This window comes from Nycticebus coucang, chromosome 11 (assembly GCF_027406575.1).
Source record: "Nycticebus coucang isolate mNycCou1 chromosome 11, mNycCou1.pri, whole genome shotgun sequence".
In the NCBI taxonomy this organism is placed as follows: Eukaryota; Metazoa; Chordata; class Mammalia; order Primates; family Lorisidae; genus Nycticebus; species Nycticebus coucang.
The window spans coordinates 321,750-347,100 of NC_069790.1; the positions used below are offsets into that span (position 1 = coordinate 321,750).

At 47.5% G+C, this 25,351-nt stretch overlaps 1 protein-coding gene across 2 annotated transcripts in view; it reads right to left on the bottom strand.

The window, feature by feature from the left end:
• Window positions 1–25,351, bottom strand: part of EGFR (epidermal growth factor receptor) — a 183,636-nt gene that overhangs the window by 36,002 nt on the left and 122,283 nt on the right. For both annotated transcript variants that reach the window (XM_053554032.1, XM_053554033.1), the window contains exons 5-19: window positions 21,677–21,745; window positions 20,660–20,778; window positions 19,336–19,477; window positions 18,727–18,843; window positions 17,709–17,835; window positions 17,543–17,616; window positions 16,477–16,567; window positions 14,352–14,551; window positions 13,312–13,444; window positions 11,484–11,574; window positions 9,008–9,165; window positions 5,464–5,499; window positions 3,161–3,302; window positions 2,076–2,198; window positions 1,465–1,563 (exon numbers count right to left, since the gene is read on the bottom strand). In XM_053554032.1, coding sequence (XP_053410007.1) covers window positions 1,465–1,563; window positions 2,076–2,198; window positions 3,161–3,302; window positions 5,464–5,499; window positions 9,008–9,165; window positions 11,484–11,574; window positions 13,312–13,444; window positions 14,352–14,551; window positions 16,477–16,567; window positions 17,543–17,616; window positions 17,709–17,835; window positions 18,727–18,843; window positions 19,336–19,477; window positions 20,660–20,778; window positions 21,677–21,745 — 1,721 coding nt within the window. The remainder of the gene's footprint in view (window positions 1–1,464; window positions 1,564–2,075; window positions 2,199–3,160; window positions 3,303–5,463; window positions 5,500–9,007; window positions 9,166–11,483; window positions 11,575–13,311; window positions 13,445–14,351; window positions 14,552–16,476; window positions 16,568–17,542; window positions 17,617–17,708; window positions 17,836–18,726; window positions 18,844–19,335; window positions 19,478–20,659; window positions 20,779–21,676; window positions 21,746–25,351) is intronic.

The following is a 25,351-nucleotide window of genomic DNA, read 5'->3' on the forward strand; positions in this document are numbered from 1 at the left end:
AAAACTACTTCTTTCCCAGAGCAGGCTGCTGTCTTAGCACACTTCCCAAACCGTCTGCATTCTGCATGATCAACATTGGTAAAATTCATCATTATTTTGTGTAATTTATTATGTTGTTTCAAATGAGCAAAAAATGAATTATAGAGGCAAATTCTGTGCCAAGATTTTCTTTTTAACAGTACATGTGAGGGGAATTTGAGGTTTTAAGTGAGAAGACTTCATGAACCGTTTACCTACCCGTTAAAAGGACTTGACAGTCCTAATAAGCCATTACCATGAAAGTCAATTTCAGCTATAAGCACACCATCAGTCTCAGGTTTTCTACTGCACTGTTTTAACACATAATCCTTCATTTAGATGTGTACCGATGTGAGATTTCCCCTCTCATAAAATGGAGGGAAGCTGCTCAGAGAAAAATGAACTGTGGAGTTTTGCCACTGAAAAATTGTGTCTATTCACATTTTTTAGAGGCCCGTGTTTTTGTTTTCTATTTTTTTAATCTGGCTTTTGTTTTTCTAGGCTATAAGATCAAATAATTCTCTACATTTTTGAGGTAACAAACGCAGCCATTTTTCCTTTCTCCTGATTCTGTGGCCCTCGCCCACTGCCTGGTCCCCACCTCCCTTTTCACATGCTCTGTCTTGGCACAAGAGAAGGTTTCCCGAGACCGCCACCGAGCCCAGGCCTCAGCTGGGGTGGACTCTGTCAGACCCCAGCCGGCCTCTTCCTCAGAGGGTGCCGTCCACTTGGGGCCAGGGTCGGTCCAACAAAAGTTCAATGAACAGTAACAATGAACAGTAATCTTGTGGAAATTTGAGGGACTTATTCCATAAAGGAGCAATCAGCAGACCCTGGAGAATGATGTTTAAATTATTTTGGCGGAAAGTACAGAGGTGCACTTCCTGTACAATAGTGATGCCCAGTGATGAGCAACTTCATACAATCGGCACCTTTAAACAAAGGCATTTCAAAGATCAGACACCTTGGCAGAGCAAAGTGACTGTGAGCTTTGGGGTCTGAAACTACAATGGGCTTGATTCCTACTCCAGAAAGCTCAGCAAGTGTCCTTATGTCCCCATTTTTTCACCCCAAATCACCGAACATGTGCGCTCAGGCTCATCATAAGCATGCTACTGTGTGGGGAAGAAGCTGGTGTCAAGCTCTCCTCCCTGCCCAGGATCTGTGTGTCTCTGAGGACAGACAGTGGAGAGGGAGTCTGGTCTGTAAGAGAAGGGCATCACACCAACTACGGCCAGGCGGGGAAAGGCATGGCAAGTGCACAAGCAGCAAGCGTCGGGGAGGAGCCGACGCAGCACAGCCCTGCCAGGCCCCCAGGAGCAGCCGAGGCAGCTCAGCCCTGCCAGCCCTCCAGGAGCAGTGGAGACAGCACGGCCCTGCTAGCCCGGCAGGAGGCACCTGCAGTGTCCCGGGCCCGTGGACAACTACAGAACAAAGCAGACTCACATCAAGAATTTCCTTGTTGGCTTTTGGGGATGTTGCTTCTCGCAATTCCTTGATAGCCACGGGGATTTTAACTTTTTCTCCTTCTGGGATCCAGAGTCCCTGTGACAGAAAGAGGGAAGACATGAACCGGCAGCTGTCAGACTCAGGAGGGATAGAAACTGCATCTCTGCACTCTGGGGTCGCTGTGCCCAGGGCCACAGCATCTCAGTGTCCCCTCAGTGAGAAGGCTCCACGAGTCGGGGTAATATTCAGATTCAAATGCCCTTGCTCATGCCAGTTACACAGCCAGAGTGCACCACGTTATCTAGAATTTTAAGACACTGGGCCTGGCCTAACTGAGACTAGACTATATAGAGAGGATCTGGGAAAAAACAGGTTAAGAGGAGGATTTTGAGACATGGCTTGCTGATGCTGTGACACCGTCCTCCTGCCCCTAACCCTGGGTCAAAGTCAGTGACATCTCCCTTAAAATGCCTCTCATCTGTGTGCAGGTCCCACAGGACCACTTTTTTATCACTCTGGCTAGAAAGGAAAGCTTTGGAAAAATGTGAGAATTTCCCAAACCCTCAGTGAAACAAAGAGCACATGACGAGGATGTGTGTGGGACCCACCTTATACACGGTGCCGAACGCACCAGAGCCCAGAACCTTAATCTTCTTGAACTCAGTTTCCTTTAAGATCCGCAGGAGAGCCTGGTTGGGGGCTTCCCCGCTGGGTGTGAGGGGCTCCACGAGCTGGGGAAACAAGGAAGCAGAGACTCTGGCTCAGTGCTCGGCATAGGGACCATGGGGCCAGCGCAGCCATGCGCAGTGGGGCCTGGTCTGTGCTGGTGACTAGGGACACAGCCCTGGCACGTGCACTCATCAGGGGGTGCACACCTTCTCTGACAAACTTCAGAGGCAGCAGAGGCAGGAAGCCCACACAGCTGCTCTTTAACGAGTGGCCTGGTGGCTTGGCGCCCACAGCTCATTGAGTAGGACGCCAGCCATATTCACCAAGGCTGGTGGGTTCGAGTGTGGCCCAGGCCTGCTAAACAACAATGACAACTGCAACGAAAAATAGCCGGGTGTTGTGATGTGTGCCTGTAGTCCCAGCTACTCCGGAGGCTGAGGCAAGAGAATTGTTTAAGCCCAAGAGTTTGAGGTTGCACTACTGAGGGCGACATAGTAAGACTGTCTCAAAAGAAAAAAGAAAAAAAAGAGGGGCCTGGTTTCAACAAGTGTGACTTCTCTTTCTGTGTCTGTGCCAGCCAGCTGGGCTGAAAATTCTGCTAAAGGAAATTTTTCTGCATTTGGTATCTGTAGTGGTCCTTTATGCTTGAGTTTGCTGGGTCCCTCCTCCTAGGAACAATGGGCCCCCACATTGGGCTGGGCACAGCCAGCATCCAGAATGACACCAGCCACGTGTGTAGATAGTAGGTTTCCAGAGTAATGATTGTCATCTCACTCCAAGGCTCGCCCTGCACACCTGGGAGCACACCCTCAGGCCCATGAAGGGTGGGGTGTGGGGGGCTCCAGGAGGATTTTGTAGGGCTGAGCTAAGAAACGTTCCACTTTGCTGGGTGGTATGAAAATATAACTGTCTGGGTATAATCGGAATTTCAGAGAATTTCTGTTTTCTCCATCACAACAAATAGTGTGTATCTAAGACACACGAATGTCCCTGCTGGTCACCAGGCTCCCAGGGCGCCGCTTACCTCTCTTTCTTGCAGCAGCCGGCGCAGCGTGCGTTTCCGGACTATGTGGCGCCTTCGCCAGAACAGGCCGATGCCCAGGGCCACCACCACCACCAGGAGGAGGCCACCCACAATCCCAGTGGCGAGGGATGGGATCTTGGTCCTGGAGGGAGGTGGACAGACAAACATCAACATTTCACACTCCCTGCATGTTGAGGCACTGTTTGAAAGGACCTCAGGAAGCAGGACATGGCACTTCCTAAGGGGCGGGAGAAACTGACTATGACTTCCAGGCCGAGTTCCAGCTCTCTCAAGCTCCCTGGCCCCAGCAACACCCGCCCCCCTCCCACTCTGCTTTCATCTGGACCTTTCCATACGATGATTATTTTTTAATCTGTTGATTAAGAAAACATATAATTCAAAAGACAATTTTGACTTCAGTGATGCTCTTTACATGCATTTGTACTGTGTCCACCTAAGAGCATTTCCACACGACTTAGGGTCAGCCGTCCCTGTACCTGAGCCGGCAGTGTCTCCCCACCAGGCCCGGCAAAGGGACCTTTCAGTTTGGCTGACATTCCTAAAGGTGTCCCTAGCTTTCAAGGTGTGAAATTCTCTGTGAGTGAGTGTGAAGAGCTTACAAGGCAGGCTATAAAGTGGTAGGACTTGAGCAGGAAAGCATCACTGTCATTACAGTAATGTCCGGTGGCCGCAGACCACAGGGCACACACATCCACCCCTCTTCCCGGGGAGGTGGCATCTAATTCAGAGACAGGAAAAACTCAGAAGTCAGGGCTTCCAGCTCAGTGGGGAAAGGACCACCTGAATTGGCAACTCTGAATCCAGAGTCCTTGGAAAGCTCCCATTCTTAATTATCTGCCCCATTTGAGCTGCTGGCAGATGGAGTCCCATTTTCAGGTACAAGTGTCAATGAATAGCCAAATTCACAGTGTCTTTGCCCATAAAAAAGGTGCAAAGTCCTCACAAAGTTCACTTACAGGGGCCAAATGTATTCCATGAAAATGACAGTTTGCAATAGTTTCCTTTTAAGGAGTGCCAATGTCACCTGTGTTATGCAAAATTCCCAATTAATGCTATTTGTATAAACGAGCTTTTGCCATTTTGAGGAACTACTGGAAGATAACAGGTGGTTTATAAGGTGCTACAGCAGTTAAGAGCGAGTGAATAAGAAGAAAAATTAAAAAGAGAGAACATAACAAAGAAATGTCCGCCAGGCTCGGTGGCTCCCGCCTGTAATCCCAGCACTGTGGGAAGCTGAGGAGGGAGAATTGCTTGAGCTCAGGAGTTTGAGACTTGGCCTGAGCGAGAGTGAGACTCCAACTCCTAAAAAAATAGCAAAACCCAGACAGGCGCCATGGCAAGCGCCTGTAATCCCAGTGGCTAAGGCAGCGGGATGCCCAGAGTTCAAGTCTGAGGTTGCAGTGAGCTAGGATGCCATTGCACTCTGCTCAGGGCATAGAGTGGGACTCTGTCTCAACCGAAAAAAAAAAAAAAGCAAAGAAATAAAAAAAAATAAGCAAGGAAATTAAAACACACACACACACACACAACCCTGAACAAAGAAAGATCGTTGACTAGTTTCCAGGTGGGCATGTGATGGAAGCCTCATTAGTACGATTACCAGGACAGTGCTATGAAGACAGGGAGATGTTTGCTGGGTATCCCTGTAGGCCCAGAGAAGAGAGGGAGGTGACAGGAGACCCGTCTCTGAGAACCTGCCTGATGGTGGGAAGGACTGTCTGCCCCGCCCACTCTGGGGCGGAAGAGCCTGTGGAAGCAGAGGCAGCACTAACATTGCCAGAAATGGCAGAGGCGCTTGGAAGTCTGGCTGGTGTTCAGGGCATCAGAAAGAGCAAGCAGGTGTTTTGTGCATCCTTCTCTGAGGCCTGCTAGGCACCTGTAGTTGCTGGCACCACTCCCGCCTGGTGAGTCTGAGTCTGGAGAGCGAGGGCAAGGCTGAGGGGAGCCCAGTTGCCCACTGGGCAGTGTGCTGGGCAAAGGGAGTGAGGAGGGTCAATCTCCCTAGGCTAGACCTTTGTCATCCAACAGAAAGCCCCTCAAGCTCAAATCTGTGATGGGACCAACTGGGTAAAGGGAGAGAAAGCAGAAGAGAAGGACCCAGCAGCCCTGGTGACCACGAGGCAAGGGAGAGCTGCCCAGGAAGAGACGCGGCCCTGCCTCTGCCCCAGCCCTGCACACCTTGTGCCCTGCACTTACAACCCAGGCCCCAGGGCTGTAACACTTGCCCAGGACAGAGGACCTTTCCTCTCTGACAGCCAGCCAGACACGGCCGCAGTACTCACCCAACAGGACAGCCTTCAAGACCTGGCCCGGTACATCTGTAGGGATGGAGAGAGCAGTGCACATGTTTATCATTCTACTTATTTGGCTTTTGTTTCTTGGAAAGTTTTTACTAAATCAATGTGTGTTAAACTCTTAAAGCATGAAAGTCACGACACATTTACGTATCACGCATTTGTTTGTTTGTTCCTGTACTTGGCAAATGATGTAGAGTGTTTGTGTTGCTCTAGCTTTGGACAAAGCAGTGGTTCCTCACTGAAGCACCCCCTCATGCCCACTGTGACACCATCAGTGGCCTACACTACACCTCTGCTGTGTGAGGAAGACTAGGGGTCTCGTGTGGCCCCATCATCTGCTTCTACATGTTCTCTCTCTGTGTGCCCTGGGTCTTGGCAAGTGGCTCCAATCCCTGGGCTTGGGCCGTCCCTCTCTCCCAGGCAGAGGGCGCGGTAGGGCACACAGGGGTCCTTATTCTACACTGTCCGTCCTACAAACGCTGAAATTGTCCCAGATAAAATCATTCACTGATGCATGGACCCTGGCCCAGAGGGGATCCCTGTGTCCCCTCCTGTTGAGTGTGATGCAACGGGAACAGAGCACGTGAGGGTGTGTGGGCTACAGGTGCAGAGTCAGTGGGGAGAGGCTGCAGGGACTGTCAACGAGAAGCTGCACAAATGGAGAGGGAAGGGCAGGCGCTTTCCACGGGCAGCAAGGCTGCACAGGAACAGGGCAAGGACTGCAGGGGAGGGTGCTGAGGGTCTCAGAAGACAAGAGGCCCTGGGGGCCCTGCCCTGCTGCTTTTGCAGGAGTGACTATGAAGTCAAAGAGGCCATATTGTGTTACCACCTATTCCATCCTCCCCAATTTATTATTTTTTTTTATAGGGAATCTGTACATAACTGCAATTACAATAGAAACTAAATTTTGTTACCTATCAGGAAAATAAGCAATGCTTTATACTATTTAGTTTAACTTCTCAGGATTAAAATTTCAAAGAAACTTGCCTTTCATCACTTACTATGAAACTACGGTTCCATTTAAAAATGAATATACCTCTCTCCACTCCCCCATTGCCCCACCTCCCACTGTGTACTAGGTCGGAGGGGGGGGGAGAGGTCACTGTGTTTAGCACACTTCTTGGGGGGAGGAACACATTTATAAGAGGGACCTTGCCTGACAAGTGCAATTAGTATAACCTGGTTCTTTATACTCTCAATAAATCCTCAACAACAAAAAAATAAAAAATAAAATAATAAAAATGGATATGCCTTTTCCCATTCTGAAGGTTGTCAATTTGCTTTGTTTGTGCCCTCACATTAGCCTGAAAATAAAATAAAATAATAAAATAAAATGGATGTGCCTGCTGTGTCCCGCCCATTCTTGACAGCCACACCTGCAGGGGCTGGGAGCTGTGGCTTTTGGAACCAGGCAGCGGCCCATGCTGCAGTCCAGGCCCTGACACTGCTGGATCGTGAGCTGCAGTGATTACTGATCCCCTTTACATGTCTCTTTAACAAAAAAAGGGGACAGCAACACATCCTGTCTGAGAGGTGAGAGAGGCAATATACGTGTAGTGCACAGCAAAAATACATAATAAAAGAAAGGCTTTTTTATTTTCCCTTCCTCTCTTCAACATTTCGCCATAGTTTAAATATTAAATCCATTTCTTTCACATGACTCCTATTTAAATAATGGCTTTGGGAGAAGATATAGGTAGCAATAATAAGACTACATAAAAGTATATGCTCTTCTTCCAAAAAAGGCTCAGAATCAGTAAAGTAATCATTTATAAAAAAGAAAATATTGATAAAATTCTATGTGTCAAATGCATAGTATCAGGACTTTATTTGAAACAAAAGAAGAAAGAGACCAAAGTTATAGAAGAAAATGTAATTTTAATGGGAGACTCAACTCAGAGAATGGAGATTTATTATTACCCGGGAAAAAATAGATATTAGAACAAATAATCAGCCTCATGAGTAAATTCCCTTTCTATATTTGCACAAAGTAAACGTGCTGAGAATCCCACCGCATATAGACTTTCCGACCCCTCTAAGCCCAGCAAACACATGCTCACGACACATACAGATCTGTATACACGTTCATTTCCAAAAGCCAGAAAAAGGGGAAGGTACAATATTTGTTCTATAAAGATAATTGTGTACAATTATTGTGTACAATATTTGTTCTATAAAGATAAAGATAATTGTGTTTCAGAAAATCTCAAAATTGCTTATAAGAATACATTAAGTGAAAACCCAGCAAAGCATAGTTTATACTATGCTTCGCCCAAGCTCACAGATTGGCCAACACAACTTGATGCTAATAAACCCAAAGGGAAAAAATATGAAAAATCTTAAAATTGCTGCCAAAGAAGTATTTGGTAAAATTCAAAATCCATCCCATATTTTTAAAAATAGTTAAGAACTAGGTCTAGATAAGTATTTCCTCAATAAGATACTTCATATCTCAAAGTAATAGCAAATACTGCTTTTAATATTAGATATGACAGTCATTCCCATCACAATCAGATGTAAAACTCAGATGTCCATTACCATGTGCCTGATAGTACTCTGGAAACAATAAAATACTCTTCTGGCCTTTATTAGACAATCTGTTACTTTTGGAAAAAAGATTAAGAAATCATATGGGAGATGTGATTGTCTTCCTGGAAAATTCACTTATCATTATAATGTCACAGCCAATCATTGCCACCACCAGCAGCAGTGCCATCACTGACCAGCGCCCACCCTGTTCCAGGCACTGTTTCAAGCACATCACACACGTTAACTCACGGTCACAAACATCCTGCGATCTATGCAGCATTATTATGCTGATTCATGGTGAGGAAGGCGAGGCACAGAGGAACAGACACTTGTCTAAGGCCACACGACTGGTGTTAAGCCCAAAGGAAGGGGAAGAAAGCTCCATAACAGGTTGGGGATGGAGGAAACATGACCTAGTATAGTGTATAGGACAACTCAACCCCTGTCTCTGATTCTCTTTCTGATTCTTGAGTCCAGTTTGATTGTCAAATTTTTTATTCCAGTAAATAAGATACAATCAGAGCACTTCTGCTAATTCCACTTAAAATAATTTAAATTCAAGTAGTAACAATCAACTAGCTAAGAAAGAAAAGTGTCTATAAGCAGCCCTGGGGGCAGTGTTATCTTCTATTTATGGCAAAACAACAGCAAAGAACCAACCGTACACCAACCCTAGTGATCTGCAGAGATCCATGAAAACATGTTAGAGGGGCTGGGTGGCAGCTGCCAGGACATGAGTCATCACTGTCCCCTCACCACCCTCCTGTCAAGACGTGTTGCATGAGGAACACAGCCCTGGCCTGAGAGTGCTCTAGGGCAGCACACAGCTTTTCCTACCAGCTGTGACATCCACCAGGACATGTCCTGCCACGGCCCTGGGGCCAAAACATTGTTTATAAGTGACTCAGATACAAATCTCTGTAAGTTTTCAATCTATGAATCTGCAGAAGCAGCGTCTGCTCTGGTGCGCTCCCCGCCTAGGCTGCAGAGCCCTACTCACCCATAGGTGCAGTTTGGATGGCACAGGTGGCACACGTGGCTGGCATCGGCGTACTTCCAGACCAGGGTGCTGTTCTCCCCTAGGACTCCTGCCGGGCAGGTCCTGACGCAGTGAGGGCCGTCGATGTAGTGAGCACACTGGATGCAGTGGTCTGGTCCCTGTACCAAGTGGAGAGGACCTTTATTTTTTGTCTTTTCTATTTATGCTTCCAAAATGGAAATAGTGCTTTACTTAAAATATTTAGTGTGAGAAAGAAAAAAAAAAACAAGTGATAAAAAGTCGTTCAAGTGGAAAACAAGTTCTGTGATTGCACTTGCTGCAAGTGGCTACTGGAGCTCACGGTGGATAGCCTTCCTGACTTAGAGTGCGTGTAATGTAGACAGACACCAAGAAACTGGAAAATACACTGTGGGCATCTCTCCTTGTCACAGCCGCCTTTTTTGGCCTACATGCATATTTATGTCCTGATTATGTTTTTCACACATAATGCTGGAAGTTTCAGGAAGGCTCTGAAGACAGTCAGTCTCTCTGAGGCAAGTGTATAAAGAAATCAACCAGCCAAAGGAGGCAGGAGCTCAGGTGAGTGTGTAATGCGCCGTGTCCTGCACCACATTTGCTTTTGCAAAACTCACAGAGAGTTTGCCCGGGTAGTGTGGCCCGCACTTTATAAGGGTCTGAAATAAAACCTTTAGGGAAGGATCTTGGCTAATTTCTCTGATGTGTGTCCAAAGCCAGCACAGCCGGATGACTAGGCCAGTATCACTGATAAGTTTAATGATAGCCATTTAATCCAGGCTGGGGCAGTGGCTCACACCTGTAATCCCAGCATTATGGGAAGCAGAACTAGAAGCTTGAACTCAGGAGTCTCAGACCAGCCTGAGCAAGAGTGAAACCCCATCCACTAAAAATAGAAAATCAGCCAGGTGGTGTAGCGGGCGCCTGTAGTCCCAGCTACTCGGGAGGCTGAGGCAGGAAGATCACTTGAGCCCAGGAGTTTAAGGTTGCTGTGAGCTATGATGCCACAGGACTACACTCAGGGCAATGGAGTAAGAATAAAAAACAAAAAATTCGCCCCAACACCACACAGACCTGCAAACTGATGGTTATTTTGTAGCCAGCCATGTTGGCAGTCTAGCCCATCAAATGCAGTCCTGATTTAGACAGAATGTCTGAAACGCGTTTTCAGTTAGTAAATTTATATTCTTTTTAGTAAAGCATCTCAGAAATGGAAAAAAAATATATCCAATGTACTCAGTACTACTGTGAAACCAATTTATAATCACTCACACTTGCATATGAAAAATGAAACACAACTATAGCCTAGGATGAAGGCGGGAAGGGGAGGGAGAGGGGAGGGGAGGGGTGAGTTGCTAGAGGGAGGGTTAGTAGGGGGACCACACCTGTGCAGCACATTGCAAGTACAAGTTGGATCTATCAGGAGTAGAACACAAATGTCTCAACGCTGTAATTGGGTAAATGAGGTGAAAGCTATGTTGATTAGGAGGATGTAAGCACTATAATTTGTACAAATAATCAACACATCAAATCCCATAATGGCATACATGTGTTTATGATCTATGCACAAATGACTTAAAAAAAAAAAGAAAAAAAAAAAAGAAATGGCTCTTGTAGCTCAAATGCAAACAGAACTTTCCATATGAATAATATTGAAAAAAAAATATCCAATGTACTCAGTGTTAGTTAGCGTTAATTCTCAAATTAACAACATTACCGACATTTGGCATGAGAGACACCTGAATTTTCACTAATACTCTTTCTGAGATTGTTACTGAACAAACAATGTGGATATTTAACTGTGAATTTTAAAATGTTTTAGAGTTTCGGCTCAGTGCCTATAGCTCAGCGGCTAGGGTGCTGGCCACGGACACCAGGGCTGGCGGGTTTGAACCCAGCCCAGGCCGGCCAAAGAACAATGGTAACTACAACAAAAAAATAGCCGGACGTGTGGCGGGCACTTGTAGTCCCAGCTACTTGGGAGGCTGAGGCAAGAGTTAGGCCTTAAGAGTTTGAGGTTTCTGTGAGCTGTGACACCACGGCACTCTACCGAGGGGGACATAGTGATTCTCTGTCTCAAAAAAGAAAAAAAAAGTTTTAGAGTTTCTTTAAAAACCTCTCAACTAATTATAAACTAATGTGAAACAAGAATTTGTGGATGTTTGATTGAAATGACGAAGCAATGACACTAAGACAGGAGTGGTGGAAACTGGTTCACAGCAGTGACTGTTAAGTTTGGGGATTTAATGAGTCAAAGTAAGCTGAGCTTCTAAGCCGGCTTAGATGAAGTGTGGAGGTGCTGAGCAGCAAAGCTGAAGGTGCCTCTGTGATCACCCCCTCTGGGAGCAGCCCTGAAGGAGGTCCTTTCCAGCTACCGGTGACTTGGGCTTTGCTGTGGTTCTGCTTTTATGAAGACTTTTCCCCACGAGTGGGAGCAAGTCACAATACAGGGGCTGCTCACCCGTCCTGTGCAGGTGATGTTCATGGGCTGGGGCAGGCACTCCGGATGGCACTGAATACACTCGGAATTCTCCACAAACTCCCTTGGCTCGCTGAGAGAGGTGAGAAGGAGACAGGTCAGTGCCTCCCCCGGCTTCCCAGTGTGGTGAGAAGGAGACAGGTCTGTGCCTCCCACCCCGCTTCCCAGTGTGGTGCTCAGACTGTCTCAGGGACACAAACCACCTCCCTCTGAAGTTCAAAGTAATTTTCAGGAAAGGTCAAATAGTCGGGACCCTAGGACTATATTATATTATAATACACTGATTTTATTGGCTGAATCCTTGGTCATCTCCCTGAATAAATGCAGAAGCTTCACTTGTCATCCCTGCACTTTCTAGAGGCATTTTTTGGTACACAATCCGACAGAAAACCAGGTCCTTGTGAGGAGCCTGCACCTCTGACACTGGGCTCATGAGCAGAGATGGCAGCTGCAGACTAAGAGAAGGAAGGAGGATGGCAAACCTGCCCCGTGCACACTCACAAGGTGTGGAGCACACGCAGAAGACTTTGCCCCCACTGTTTCCAACATTCCTCCAGATGCATACGTCAATGTTAGGCAAGAAAGTGATGCCTGACTCAAAAGACAAGCGGCTGTGCACAGGATTGGCATCTGCCTGGTTTCTGACCAGGAGTCTCCCCACCAAGCAGCCAGCTGGTGCCATAAGGACTCTCCCTCAGCAGTTACAGCAAACAGGACAGGGTGTGTCTTCTGCCTTCCTCTCTAGGTCATTGCCCTGCTGAAAGGGCTGGTCTTGCAGGGCGCAGGTGCTGCCAGACGTGGGTTCTCTGCACTACCAGGAGACTCGGCACCCCACAGGGGCTCTTCAATTACCTTGTCTCTTAAAAGAGACTTGAAAATGGAAATGTGAGTGTCTATCTGCAGAAGAATTACACCAATATTCCCTACTCTCACTTTAGAACCACTCTCAGTGACACTAATCACGCTGAGCCTGTAATCTCAGGGGCTTCCACAGAACGGAACTGGTTTCTCCTCCTGCTCCTGAAGACGGCGGGGTCCATGCTGTGACCCACTCCCTGGCAGTGAGTTGGGAAGGGAGGTTTTCTGCAACCATCTGCAATTCCTATATCTCTTCTCCATCACAAAAGTCCTTCTTTTCTTTAAATTAAAAAGAAAATTTCCTCTTCCCTTCAATTTTATTTTCCTACTTGTTTATTTCTCAACATCATTTGTAGTCATTCAAAGCCTTATCATCAATACCAAGATTCTCATGGTATCCAAAGATTGTACTTTTTATTGATTGCAACTGAATTAAACAAACATTATATGAATTATTTCTTTGTTCATGGTAATATTTAAAGTTACTTGCACTGTTCAATGGTGAATGCATGCTCAGAGCGCATAACACAAAAATTAACCAGAAACCTGGTTTGTACTAAAACATTTTGACACACTAGGACTAGTGTGATAAAAAAAAGAAAAAAAAAGAAAAGACCAAAAAGCCAAGGTGTTGGGTGTATAACCCATTTATGACTATTCTATTTGTCTTGGGAACTTTGTGTAGCTTAACAGATTTAAGATATTTCCAGGAAAAGAAAGTCTACAAATTACTGGATTAGATTAAGTAATAACAATAGTTTGCTTATTTCCTATTGTAATTAACAGGGTGCCAAAAAATAAACATACTACCAAACAACACCCCCACCAGAAAAAAAAGAAAGAACAAAGGAAAAATAAAGGAAAACAAAATCCAACTGAATAACTATAAAGCTATAAAAACAATCCCGAGTCTTAGTTTTGATGGAACCAGGGATGAGAAAGACAGCCATACCCCTCTAGCACGTGGCACCTGCCCACACACTCCCGGCCGCGGCTGACGTTCCGGCAGGCCACGCAGTCTCTCGGCTCCGGGCCCCAGCAGCCCTCTGATGAGCACAGGGAACTGCAGATGTGGTTCACGGCCTCTGGGGAGATACAGTGAGTCACAGGAGCCAGTTAGGGAGCAGGGACAGAGGGAGAGGTGGAGACGCCACTTTCCTGCGAGGGGGCTGTGTGCTCAGTGACCTTGGGCACCACAGGTGTGCTGGGAGCTCATGGAAGGAAGAGACACAAGCTCCAGGAGGCTGACTGTGGGGGCCCCCTTCCCTACTGGGTGCCCAGGACACCCTGGGCAGTCCTGAGTGGTATTCCAAGGACAAAGGCCACAGGTGATGGGGACCATCGGGCAGGCTGTGGGTGCCTGCTCTGTACTACACGTGTGTTGAGAGCTTTGACGTGGCATTACATTTAAGCCTCTCTATAGCTCTGTGGTGTGGGAATCATCATCATCTTCTTCACTTTATGGATCAGGAAAACAAAATGTAAAGAGATTAATTGACTGAGGTCTCAAAGCTAGAGAGGGTCAGAGCAGCATTTGAACTTGGATCTGTCTCTCCCAGGGGCCAGGGGCCCAGCCATGGCCAGGGCACTCCCACTAGCATCAGTGCTGACCTGGGGCTCCCAAGTCATAACATGTACACAGGAGGTGTTATGTGAAAAGCTCACCCACCCTCTCAGTGCATGTAAGTAGGGAGCAATTGACAGCTAAGACGTGGTATCACTAACAATAAATTTAGTTCTTTAATTCACAAATAATTGGTCACCTAAACCTCTGGGACAATTCATCCTATAAAATGAGAATGATCTGGAAACAATTTTAATGAACTTCACAAGGCAACTTCACAATTAGGAAAATACAGATTTCAAATTGCTCCTTCATGAATGAAAAAAGTAATTTAAATGTTTGGAAACGGTCCTTTTAAAAACAGCTAAATAAAAATAAATGACCCATTAGAACCATCTCCACAATCAAAACCTAAAGTGATTACTTACTGCAGGTGCTGTCAGCCCGGTTGTTGATGATTTTGGTTTTCTGATTGGAGGTCCCAAAGAGTTTTTTCCAGTTTATTGTATTTGCGTAGCACAAGTTCTTGTTTCCTGAAATTATCACATCTCCATCACTTATCTCCTTGAGGGAGCGTAATCCCAAGGACGTTATGTTCAGGCCAACAACCGCAAGAGAAAATTGACCACTAAGTTGGAGAGAAGAACATTGTGAAACGTTAGGAAAATGATGTATCTTTAAAAACCTTATTTTGTTTTTCTGGAGCAAAGTAGATTCAGTATAGTTACTGTAAGTCATATTGTGCAAGGCATGCTCTGTGGCTTCTGAAAACCTACGTGTGTTTTTAGGGTCTTCCAGAGAAAAGGAAGTTCCTTATTCATTGGGCATTTTTAACCTTGGTGGCAGCCTAAGGGACATTATTTCATTCACTACATGTTTATTTTGCTTGGAAATTGAGAACATGATCTGACTTCTCAAACATCAGATTATCCTTCAAAGGTTGAGGGTGTGACACCCCCAAACCCTCTACCACTGTCCTTCCATATTTACTGAACATTTGAGGTGCTATATGCCTAAATTTGCGAGGGTGAAACTTGCTCCACATTCTCAAGAAACCCTGCGTCTAGTGCTGATGATTTCACCCTATGTGTGAGTGCAATGCCTATAGGCGCCACAGGGGCACAGCACAGGTGCCTCGACAGTCAGGGAAGATTCTGGGAGGGGTACTTCTTTTGAGAGGTGACTCCCAGACTGTGAATCCCTGAGAGCTGAATGTTTTCTTCACCACCTGATACTGTGCCAGGACTCCAGGTGGCCCCTCAGGTGACAAGATGGAAGTTGTTCAGACACAGGAACCCTGAGACTAGGCATGGAGGGGTGAGTGTGTGAAGCACAGGTGGCAGCCACACCCCAGTGGCGCAGACAGGGAGGGTGGCACAGGCGACCTTGTGCACCTTGGGGTTCAAGTTGTGTGTAGTTGAGGGGACTACAGGAAAGAGGCACAGTCCTTGTCACCTTGCCAAGTAACACAGGACTGAGTGGCAGAAGGTTAAATTCCCACTTGGGTCCCCCTCTCCTTCATACCCTTTCCCCCACCTTCTAGAAGCCAGAGGCCTTGCCCTGTGTAGGAGACCTGTAACCACCACAGTCAGGGGCCTCCCACATATGCCCAGGGCAGAACTAGGGGCTTCCTTGCAGGAGGCCTGATGCCCTGGTGAGTCACCCCAAAGCCAGTGGTCACCCTACCTTGGAAAGGACCACAGTCACTGGACTTTCCAATAATTGTGGAAAGCGAGTGATGCTTATCTTGTTTAAATTCCAAAAACTCAGGCAAGTGGTACAGACCAGCTGTCCAAGAAAAGTATTCTGTAAATGTCTGCAGTCTGTATAAACCTCAGGCAGAGTCCCCAGAGAGTGCAGAGACCACAGCACCTTTCTGGGAAGTGGCTGTGAGTATGGGATCAGAGACACACGGCCACAGCAGGTATAGGAAGCAGTGGGCATTTCATGTTCCCTCATTTCTTTAATATTGCTCAGTATCACATCTTCCTTTTAGGGGCTCATACAGGAGTCAGTTCTCATAATCAGACTGTTTCTTCCTTGTCACCACAAATCGGACGATGGCTCTTAACGTGTGTGTGGGCCTGTGTGCTCACTACCACACTAACTGGAGAAGTGGAAACTACGACAAAGGTATTTACTGCTAACAAGTTCCTCAAGTCCCTCTGATTTGATGTGCATAATCTCATCTGTGTCTGAGAAAACATTGCCCAGTCAACAGTTTACAAAATGCCTGGCCTGTGCTTGTCACAAGTGTCACAGCCCAGAAGGTGAGGAGGACACAGGCTGGAGGGTGAGAAGCTCTTAACAGCTCGGTGCTCTGTTCACCCTGGGGGCTGGGATGCTCAAGGAGGACTGGCAGACCCCGGGCCAGCGCTAGTGCTGGTTTTATCCCCTGGATCCTTGTACCTGCTTTTGAGAGACGCGCTATCAGGGGAGGCTGGGAAGGGCATGTTGGTGCTCTCTGTACTCTCTTTGCAACTCTCCCATAAGCCTAACTTCAAAATGAAAAGACAAAGAGTGATCTGCCAGGCTGTGCTGTTGTCAACTCACTGTTGCTTGGTCCGGCCACGGATGATTTCCAGGTTCTCGAAGGCATGGAGGTCTGTCCTGTTTTCAGGCCAAGCCTGAATCAGCAAAAACCCTAGAAAGGAGAAGGAAGGCACCCCACTTCTCAGACACCCAACTGAGAAGTCTCTTTTCTGCGTGAGACATTACTCTAGGCTTCATGTGAGACCAGGATATGCACAGTGAATGTAGAAATTTGATTGGATTTGATTCTGGTTACCATCTTCACTGAGTGTGGCGCACATGTGCAAGCCAAGGCACATTTTTGTGGTGGCAACTTGCCTGACCCATGGAATCCCCCACGTGTCTCTCCTGCCTCCCAAGTCCACCCGCAGGTGCTCACTGTGCTGCCCTCTCTGGGCTCCAAACAGCCTCCTGCTGTTAGCACAGCTGCCAGTTACTGACTGGTTAGCACATGTGAGGAGTTTTCCTTATTTAATTCTAATCCTAAAAACCACTTTGTTATTCAGGTCTAACTGTTCCTTTTTTTTCTTTCTTTACAGAGACAGAGTCTCACTCTGTGCCCTGGATAGAGTGCCATGGCATCATCATAGCTCACAGCAACCTCAAACTCTTGGGCTCAAGCAGTCCTCCTGCCTCAGCCTCCCAGAGTGCTGAGATTACAGGCGTGAGCCACCGAGCCTGGCTAGCTGTTCCCTTCTTAGACATGAAGGGATTGGGGGAGTCAAGGCCCTAGGGCTGCCGGTGGCCCATCAGGGTTGTGGCATCCCTTTGGAAAGCCCATGCTGACCCCACGTGCCCCCTTTCCCCCTCCTCCTGCTGTTAAGAGTCCTGGGCCAGTGAGACAACTGAGCACATGGGGAGGATGGGGGAGAGGGACGAGACCCGTCCACACCCATTGGTAACAACCCGTGCTTTGGCTTCATGTGTTCCTCTTTGCATACAGGGAAAGCTGCATTTTTATAAAAGTATTGAAGAACTGGCCGTTAATGGTGGAATTTCAGAAGAAATGTTTGCATGCCGAAGAAGAAAGACGTAGGTGTAATGCACTGATCACCCAATGACATGCAAGTGGCATCCCAGCACAGACCTGTGATCTCCTTCACAGTTTTCAGAATGTCCAGTTCCTTTGGATCCAGTGGAGGGGTCCGGGTAAAGGAGTCCCTGCAACAAGTGGCAGGGTAGTTACGGGTGACAAGTCCCCACTAGTGAGAAAGGCAGGCTTCGTTTTCCAAGTAGCTGAACCTGTCACTTACCCCCTGAACGCCACTGGCAGGATGTGGAGGTCCCCGCTGATGGAGGTGCAGTTTCTGAAGTGTTTTATATTTGTAGCATTTATGGAAAGTGTGTCTTTAAATTCACCAATTCCTATTCCGTTGCAAACTGTCAACATAAGAGAGATGTTTATTCCATTTCAGCTACTGACATAAGCATAGCTAGGGGTCCATGGCAGAGAGGAGTGGGCAGAAGTCTACCCTCAAGAGCCACAACACCACCCCAACACCACCCCATCCCTCATCCAATCAGCAGACCTTGGGGTGGGGGTTCTTGGGACTCTGGGGCAGGCTCTGGGGTAGGGGTGCTGGGGGCCCTAGGGCAGGCTCTGGCGCTGTGTGGAGGCAGGTGCTACTCCCCATCCTTCATCCAATCAGCAGACCCTGGGGTGGGAGTGCTGGGGGCCCTGGGGCAGGCTCTGGGGTAGGGGTGCTGGGGGCCCTGGGGCTGTGTGGGGGCAGATGCTGTTCTTCGGTGGTCATGTTGGCCTGCCATCCCCCGCTCAGGCCACAGCCTCACTGTTCCTGGCCACTCTTGTGCTCATAGCCCTCCCAACTCAGCCTTCTCTAGTTTGGCTCTGCTGTTGTACCTTCTATTTTAAAGAAACAATATACACAGCTTTTGTTTCTGTTTTTTATTTTTATTTAATTTATTTATTTAGTTAGTTTTTTGAGACAGTCTCACTTTGTTGCCCTGGTAAAGTGCTGTGGCGTCATAGCTCGCAGCAACCTCAGACTTCTGGGCTCAAGCAATCCTCTTGCCTCTAGCCTCCTGAATAGCTGGGACTATAGGTGTCTGCCACAATGCCTGACTATTTTTAGAGGCAGGGTCTCTCTGTAACTCAGGCTGGTCTCAAACTCGTGAGCTCAGGCAATCCACCCACCTCGGCCTCCCAGAGTGCTAGGATTATAGGCCTGAGCCACTGTGGCCAGCTGTTTCTATTTTTTAATCAGAGGAGTCAAGGTGTCTCTGGCAGTGGGCATGGGAGCCTTGCCCTACCTTTGCGACAAGGTCCCTCACACTTTTTGCATTTGCGGATGCCGTCCTCCTCCACCTCATAGCTGTCAGAGCCGCAGGCACGGACACAGGAGCCATGATCTGTCACCACGTAGTTACCTGAGGGCAGTCGTGGAAGGACCCCGTGAAGGCAATGCCAGGTGCCTTCTGCAGCCCCCTAACAGGCACAAGAGTGGTAGAACTTTGAGAGCTGAGAAGGCAGGCCAAATCCATAAATCGGCTCCAAAAACAAGGGCTTGGTTAAGCGGTGAGCAGTGAAGCAGCCCAGTGGACCCAGCTCTGGGCCTATCCCACAGCTGAGGACTCTGGGCTGCTGCACAAGGACCTGCGGTGAGGAGACTGAGCCACAGGTGTTTCTCCCGTCACACAGCCTGGCCACGTGAACACAGCAACCCGGGTGGCCCGAGGCAGCCACTGCCTTCCAGCTCCTTAGCAGTGAGCCGCCTGGGTATGCTCATCTGCCCCACACTGAGGCAGACACGCCACACGGACCCGAAGACTGGCCTGAGTGAGGGATACAAGGGCTCCCATAGGTGACAAGACAGGACAGAATGCCTGACGCGTCAGAGGGCTCCCAGGTGAGTAACTCACGGGGGCACTTCTTCACACATGTGGCTCCAAAGCTGTATTTGCCTTCAGAGTTCACGTCCATCTGGTAGGTGGTAGGGTTGTACAGCATGAGTGGTGGGCATGTGTCCTTGCAGGTGGCTTCATCTCGGAACTTGCGGCAGACCTGTCACAGGAGGGAGGCAGCCCATCAACTAGGCAGGGACACCAGTGCCACAAGTGCAGGAAGCTCCACATCAGAAATCTCACACTCAGGTGTCCAGTTAGAGTGGGAAACCCAATAAATCATCTTCAGTAGAGTCAGGAAGACTCAAAATGTGAGATTTTCTTAAATATGCTATCCACTGTATGATTTATAGGTATATGATCTGAGAGAATATTACTCTTTGTTAATACATAAATGACAAGTGAGTGCACGTTAAAGTGGTAACTAGAGAGGGAAGTATTTCTGAACTTGGGTTTCCCTTACAGAGAACACCTGAAGATACATCTTGGGATTCATAGTCAACTGCAGAAACCCTCGTCTGGGAAGGGCGCCATCTGAGAAGGGCCAGAACAAACACAGCAGTCATTGACTCTCATTGCCAAGGTCAGTCCCAGGCCTTCCTGGAGCTGCAGTGAGAACAGCCCAGGCCAGTGGGCTGGGTGCAGCTGCCAGCGTTTAGGGAACTTCTCCTCCCTGGATCCTGTCTCAAGGAGGGCCTGGCCAGCCTTGGTACCAACTGCAGGGATCACACCTAGTAACCCTGGTGTCCCCAGGACCCCAAGATGCCCCTGGGGGCAGCAAGTATCTTATTGGTGCTTTTGGCAGTAACAGGGACTAAAGCACCAAGACCCCCTGGGGCAAGGGTGCCGCTTAGCAGACGTCTGAGCAGGGACCAGGAATGAGCAGGAGGTCGGCATCGGGACCCTAACATGGTCCCAGCCAGCTGTGCTGCACAAGGTCTGTATGGCTCCAGGTGGCTCTCTGGGGGACCCCATGATATCGAATGTCTGGGCTAAAAATAGAACTGAGTGAACCAGTACACAGTGAGATGCTGGTGCTCCCCACAGTGAGCCTCACGACAAGCACACGCTTCCACTCCGAGTGCTCATTCCATTCCAGGTCCTGGTGCTGGCCCCACATGCTTTATGTCAGCTACACCACTCAATAGGGGACCTGTTATCCACCACTGTCAGCAGAGGAAACTGAGGCACAGGGAGGTCCCACAGACCATGTACAAAGGCCTTACAGATGTGGTGCGAAGGCTGACAAGAAAGCATCGTCACTCATGCCCATGTCCTCTCCTGGGACACCTCCTCCCACAGGAGCCCAGGGTGGGTGGGTGGTGATAGAGGCGCCTCTCACCAAGCAGTCGCTCTCCCGGGGCCCTGTGCAGCCCGCGGCACACTGGTTGTGGCAGCAGTCGCTGGGGGACCTGCCACGGCAGCGCCCAGAACACTGCTGGGCACAGATGAGTTTGGTCACTGAAAAAGAGTAAAGATGCCCATGAGGTTAGAATGAGGGATGGTCATTTTGAAGGGACGCCACAGAGCACTTGTAAACAGTGGAGGAGAGAGTGAAGCAAAGGGCCTGCCTTCAGGACCCTGGCCTGTGAAAGCCCCCCCCCCCCCCGCCGGCATGCACACTCCACCCAGCTGAGCCACATCCTAACCTCTCCTTCTGTGCCTCTTCTGCCCCTCAATTTACTTTTAATCACTTAGGAGAACTAACCAGATCAAGTTCAGACTTTCATTCCTGCTAGTTAATTAGGTCCCAGTTAGAACCAAGCTCTGGGCATTGCAGGAATAATATACAAATAACAAAACTACCTGCGGGAAGCAGAGCTCAAACAGGCAAAACATCCCTGCCATGATTAGACTAGAGGACAGATGGCCAGTATTAAAACTGACATGTCTCCAGATTCCTTGACCACTGAGAGCCTGAGTCAGTCAACCATTCTCAGGCAAAGTGTCCCCAAACAGGGCTCCCACAGAGAAGCACTCTTGAGAAATGTGGTTCATGCTTTGGTGAGGGTGGACACCAAGGAAATGGGGCAGGAAGGGTGGCAGCTCATGTCAGCAGAGCTTTCTGCTCCCAGGAAAACCTGCCAAGCTTTGTTAGAAGGCACGGCTGGTTACGGGGCCTGGCATTCCCTCGGGTATGACAGGCTCAGTCAAGTGCCAAAAGTAGCTGCCCTGGATTGATTGCATGCAGCGAGATTTGCAGACCGCCATTCACAGGACTGCTAACATCTGGCCCTGCGACCAAAGAACTTTGCATAGTACAGGAAGGGAACACAATCCAATCACCTGTGCCGGGTGGGGGTGAGGTGGGGTGGAGGGGGTGTGGCCGCCCTGGCGCAAGGACTGTTTTCTGACTTACATTTCTGGCAGTTCTCCTTCCCCGCACCCCAGCAGCTCCCATTGGGACAGCTCGGATCACATGTCTGGCCTGTAATGGGAAAGTAGTAGTTAAGGCCGTATCTAGGCTAAAGAGAATGAATGAAAGACACTACCAAGGCCACTGCTGGGGCCCTGAGCTAAGCAACGTTCTGTAAACAAGGAATAGCTTCCAATTTCTTATTGTTTGTCTGGTTGTAGGTTTACAGAAAGAGTAAAGGATATCCGTAGGAAGGGAAGAAACATGGCCTAGATGTACATTTCAGCTATGAAAACTGAGGCAGAGAGTAATCATTGTCACAGGCCAGGTACACAGGGATTCACGTCAACTCCAGACCCATGTTTACAATTTGCTTAGGCTCAGAGAATCTCTCACTTCAGTGCTAGTGTCTGATCTGGCCCGGCCCTTGGCGTGAGCCCACCAGCTCCTGCTGTGTCCCGGCTCTAGTGGTTGTGAGTGCCTGTCTTCCTGGGGTTCCTAAATCCTAAACAAAACCTCCTAGACCTCAGCGAGGGGCACAGGGTGCTGCAGGAAGGGTGCAGTGTTGTGAATCTTTCTGTGGATCAGAAAGCTAAAACCCTAACTATCCATTTACAAGCTGCTGTCTGAATATGTGCAATTGGTCAATTTCTGTGGCTTTAAAAATTGCTCAACCACTAATGACAGCTAAAAGGTGTTCCCTCTCTTTCGTTGTGTTTTCTCTATTAGTATTGAGAAATCTGAAGGTCAAAGTGTTACGTCTATACGAAGAGACATCAGTGGCCAACACATTTGTTAAGAAGAGGTCCACTGTGCAGATACCTTTTACCACGAAGACATAGCAAGCTAAAGGAGTTAACACTAAAGTCTGCTGCAGTCAGAAGGAATTTATTTCTGGGAGAATGTAGATTCTGAACAGAAGAGCTGACAACATGCCAAGGGACTAGGAAGCCAGAACACCCTCTAATGCAACTGGAAATGTTTACAGTCACCACTGGGGAGAAGAATGTAATGCCAGGCTGGGGCTCGTGAGAGTCACAAGAGGTTACGTATATAGATATAATTTGTTTGCAAAATGTATTATCTATAAGGTTGCAAAGGAATGTTCTTGTATAAAAAATTTTTTTCTTAAGTATCTCTTATGATTTTTACTTCTCTATTTCTTTTTTCTATTATTCCTAAGGCGTGATACTGATGGGTCACAGGTGTGCATACTTGAAAGCTTTGGGTGCATACACTGCAGACGTGTTCCCAGCTGGGTTTATTACTTCATATGCCTGCAAGAGGAATATTAGAATTTCTCCACATGCTGGCTGACCTGGGTGTTTGAAAATTGAAAGGGATACAAATATTAATATTTAGCAAAGGCAAAAATTATGCTTTCTTATTTTATTTTGATCTCCTTTTCATTACAGTAGAAACAGCATTTTACTTTACTTCTTGGCCATTTTAGTGTGTGTGTGAGGCCTGCTGATGTCCAGTGCCAACGTTTCCATCAGGAGCATCATCTTTTTCTTAGACTTCTTAAGATTACTTTAGAGAGTTACACGGTAAGGATATTAACCCTCTTCGTGACAATCAGACATTGCACAGTATTTTCCTGGTCACCATTAACATTTTTTCACACAGGCGTTTTCTGGTATCTGGTTTGGGGCTTTCTTCAACTTGGTACTATAAACATTCATCTTTATGTTTCCTTTCTAGCACTTAAATATATTATAATTATTTTGTTACATGTATTTAATATGCAGTATGTATTTGGGATTTGTATCATATGGAGTGCGTGATGGATCTATTTTAATTCCCTCTTGAACAAACCCGTTCATTGTAACTTCAAATCGCAAACTTTATCAATGAAAACACATTGCTGGGCGCACTGCTTAACTTCTCTGAGTCTCACATACCTTGTCCACAGAACACTTAAATTATCACATGAGAATTTTTCTGGGTAAAGATTAAATGAGATAGTTCTCAGCAAGAAGGAACATGTCCCTGAAACCCATCAAGGACTCCATCTCTGAGGACAGCAGTGGGCTCCACACTTGCCACTGGTCGGGTGAGTGACAAGGAAGTGCAGGTTTCAGGTGGATGGTGATTCTGTACTTTAAAGTGCAACTAACTCAGTATCCCTACTTTCTTTAAAAAAATGCTTCATACTCCTGTCACTTTGCTATTCCCCCTAATAGTTTAGTCATTCCAGAAGAATTTGTTGAAAACTGCCTTATTTACTTGAAATGTCACTCCTTTATGAACTTTGGATTTAGTTAGGCTTATTCTTGTACGTCTGTTCTTGAACCAATACCACACTGGCTTACAGTTCAAAGCCCTGGAATATCTGAGTCCTTCTATTAAATGAGCCAGCCCATCGTCCTTTCCAGCATGTTCTTGGTGGGCCTTTCCCATGGCCGTGAGGGGAAGAGAGGTGCCCTTTGGGGGCTGCTAAGCTGATCCAGGACAAACTCATATCAGCCTCATACCCTTTCTGAGTCTGCTTTCTTGAAAATAAATGTGCATACTTTAATCTCCCCATCCTCTGCCTAATATAAAATTATATAGCTGTTTTCACAGTGCAAAATAATATAAAATTTTGCACTGTGAAAACAGCTTTCAGTTTCTTGCAAATGTAGCAGGTGTTAGGTTGGGTATGTGGTGGAATAACATAAGGAAAAGGGGCTTAATAGGAATGTACATAGCAGCAGTATTCAAAACAACTGGAAGATGAAAGCAACTCAAGCGTCCATTGATGGATGAATGGACAAAATGTGGTATAAACACATACTGGGATGTTATCCAGCTGTAAAGAGGAATGAAATTCTTTTTTTTTTTTTGAGACAGAATCTCACTATGTTGCCCTCGATAGACTGCTGTGGCATCTCAACTTACAGCAACCTCAAACTCTTAAGGCTTAAGCGATTCTTTTGCCTCAGCCTCCTAAGTAGCTGGGACTACAGGCTCCCACCACAACGCCCAGCTATTTCTTTTTTGTTGTTGTCGTAGTTGTCATTGTTGTTTGGGAGGCCCAGGCCGGCGCCTTAGCCGCTGAGCTACAAGCGCCAAGACTTTTTTTTTTTTTTTGGAGACACCGTCTCACTCTGTCACCCTGGGTAGAGTGCTGTAGCGTCATAGCTCACAGAAACCTGAGACTCCTGAGTTCAAGCAACCCTCTTGCCTCAGCTTCCTGAGTAGCTGGGACTACAGGAACCTGCCATAATGCCTGGCTAGCTTTTCTATTTTTAGTAGAGATGGGGTCTTGTTCTTGCTCAGACTGGTCTCGAACTCCTGAGCTCAAGGGATTCTCCCACCTTGGCCTCCTAGAGGGCGAGGGTTACAGGCACAAGAGGAATAAAGTTGCTGACACAGCCAACATGTGGATGAACTGAGGATGTTTTGCTAGGTGGGTGAAATAAGCCAAACATAAGAGGACAGCCACTGTGTGACAACACCTCTATGAGGTCCCCAGAACACTCAATCCACAGAGACAGAACGTGGAAAGCCTGCCAGGGCACAGCTTGCAGAGGAAGAGGGACAGGGAGTCACGAGGCACAGGGCAGAGTTTGTCATGTACGATCAGTTCTGTGCCTGGGTGCCGGTGATGGTCACACTAAGAGTATGAATGTGCCATCACTGTGAACTTGAAAAGGGTTGGGATAAATCTTGTAAGTATTTCATCACAATAAA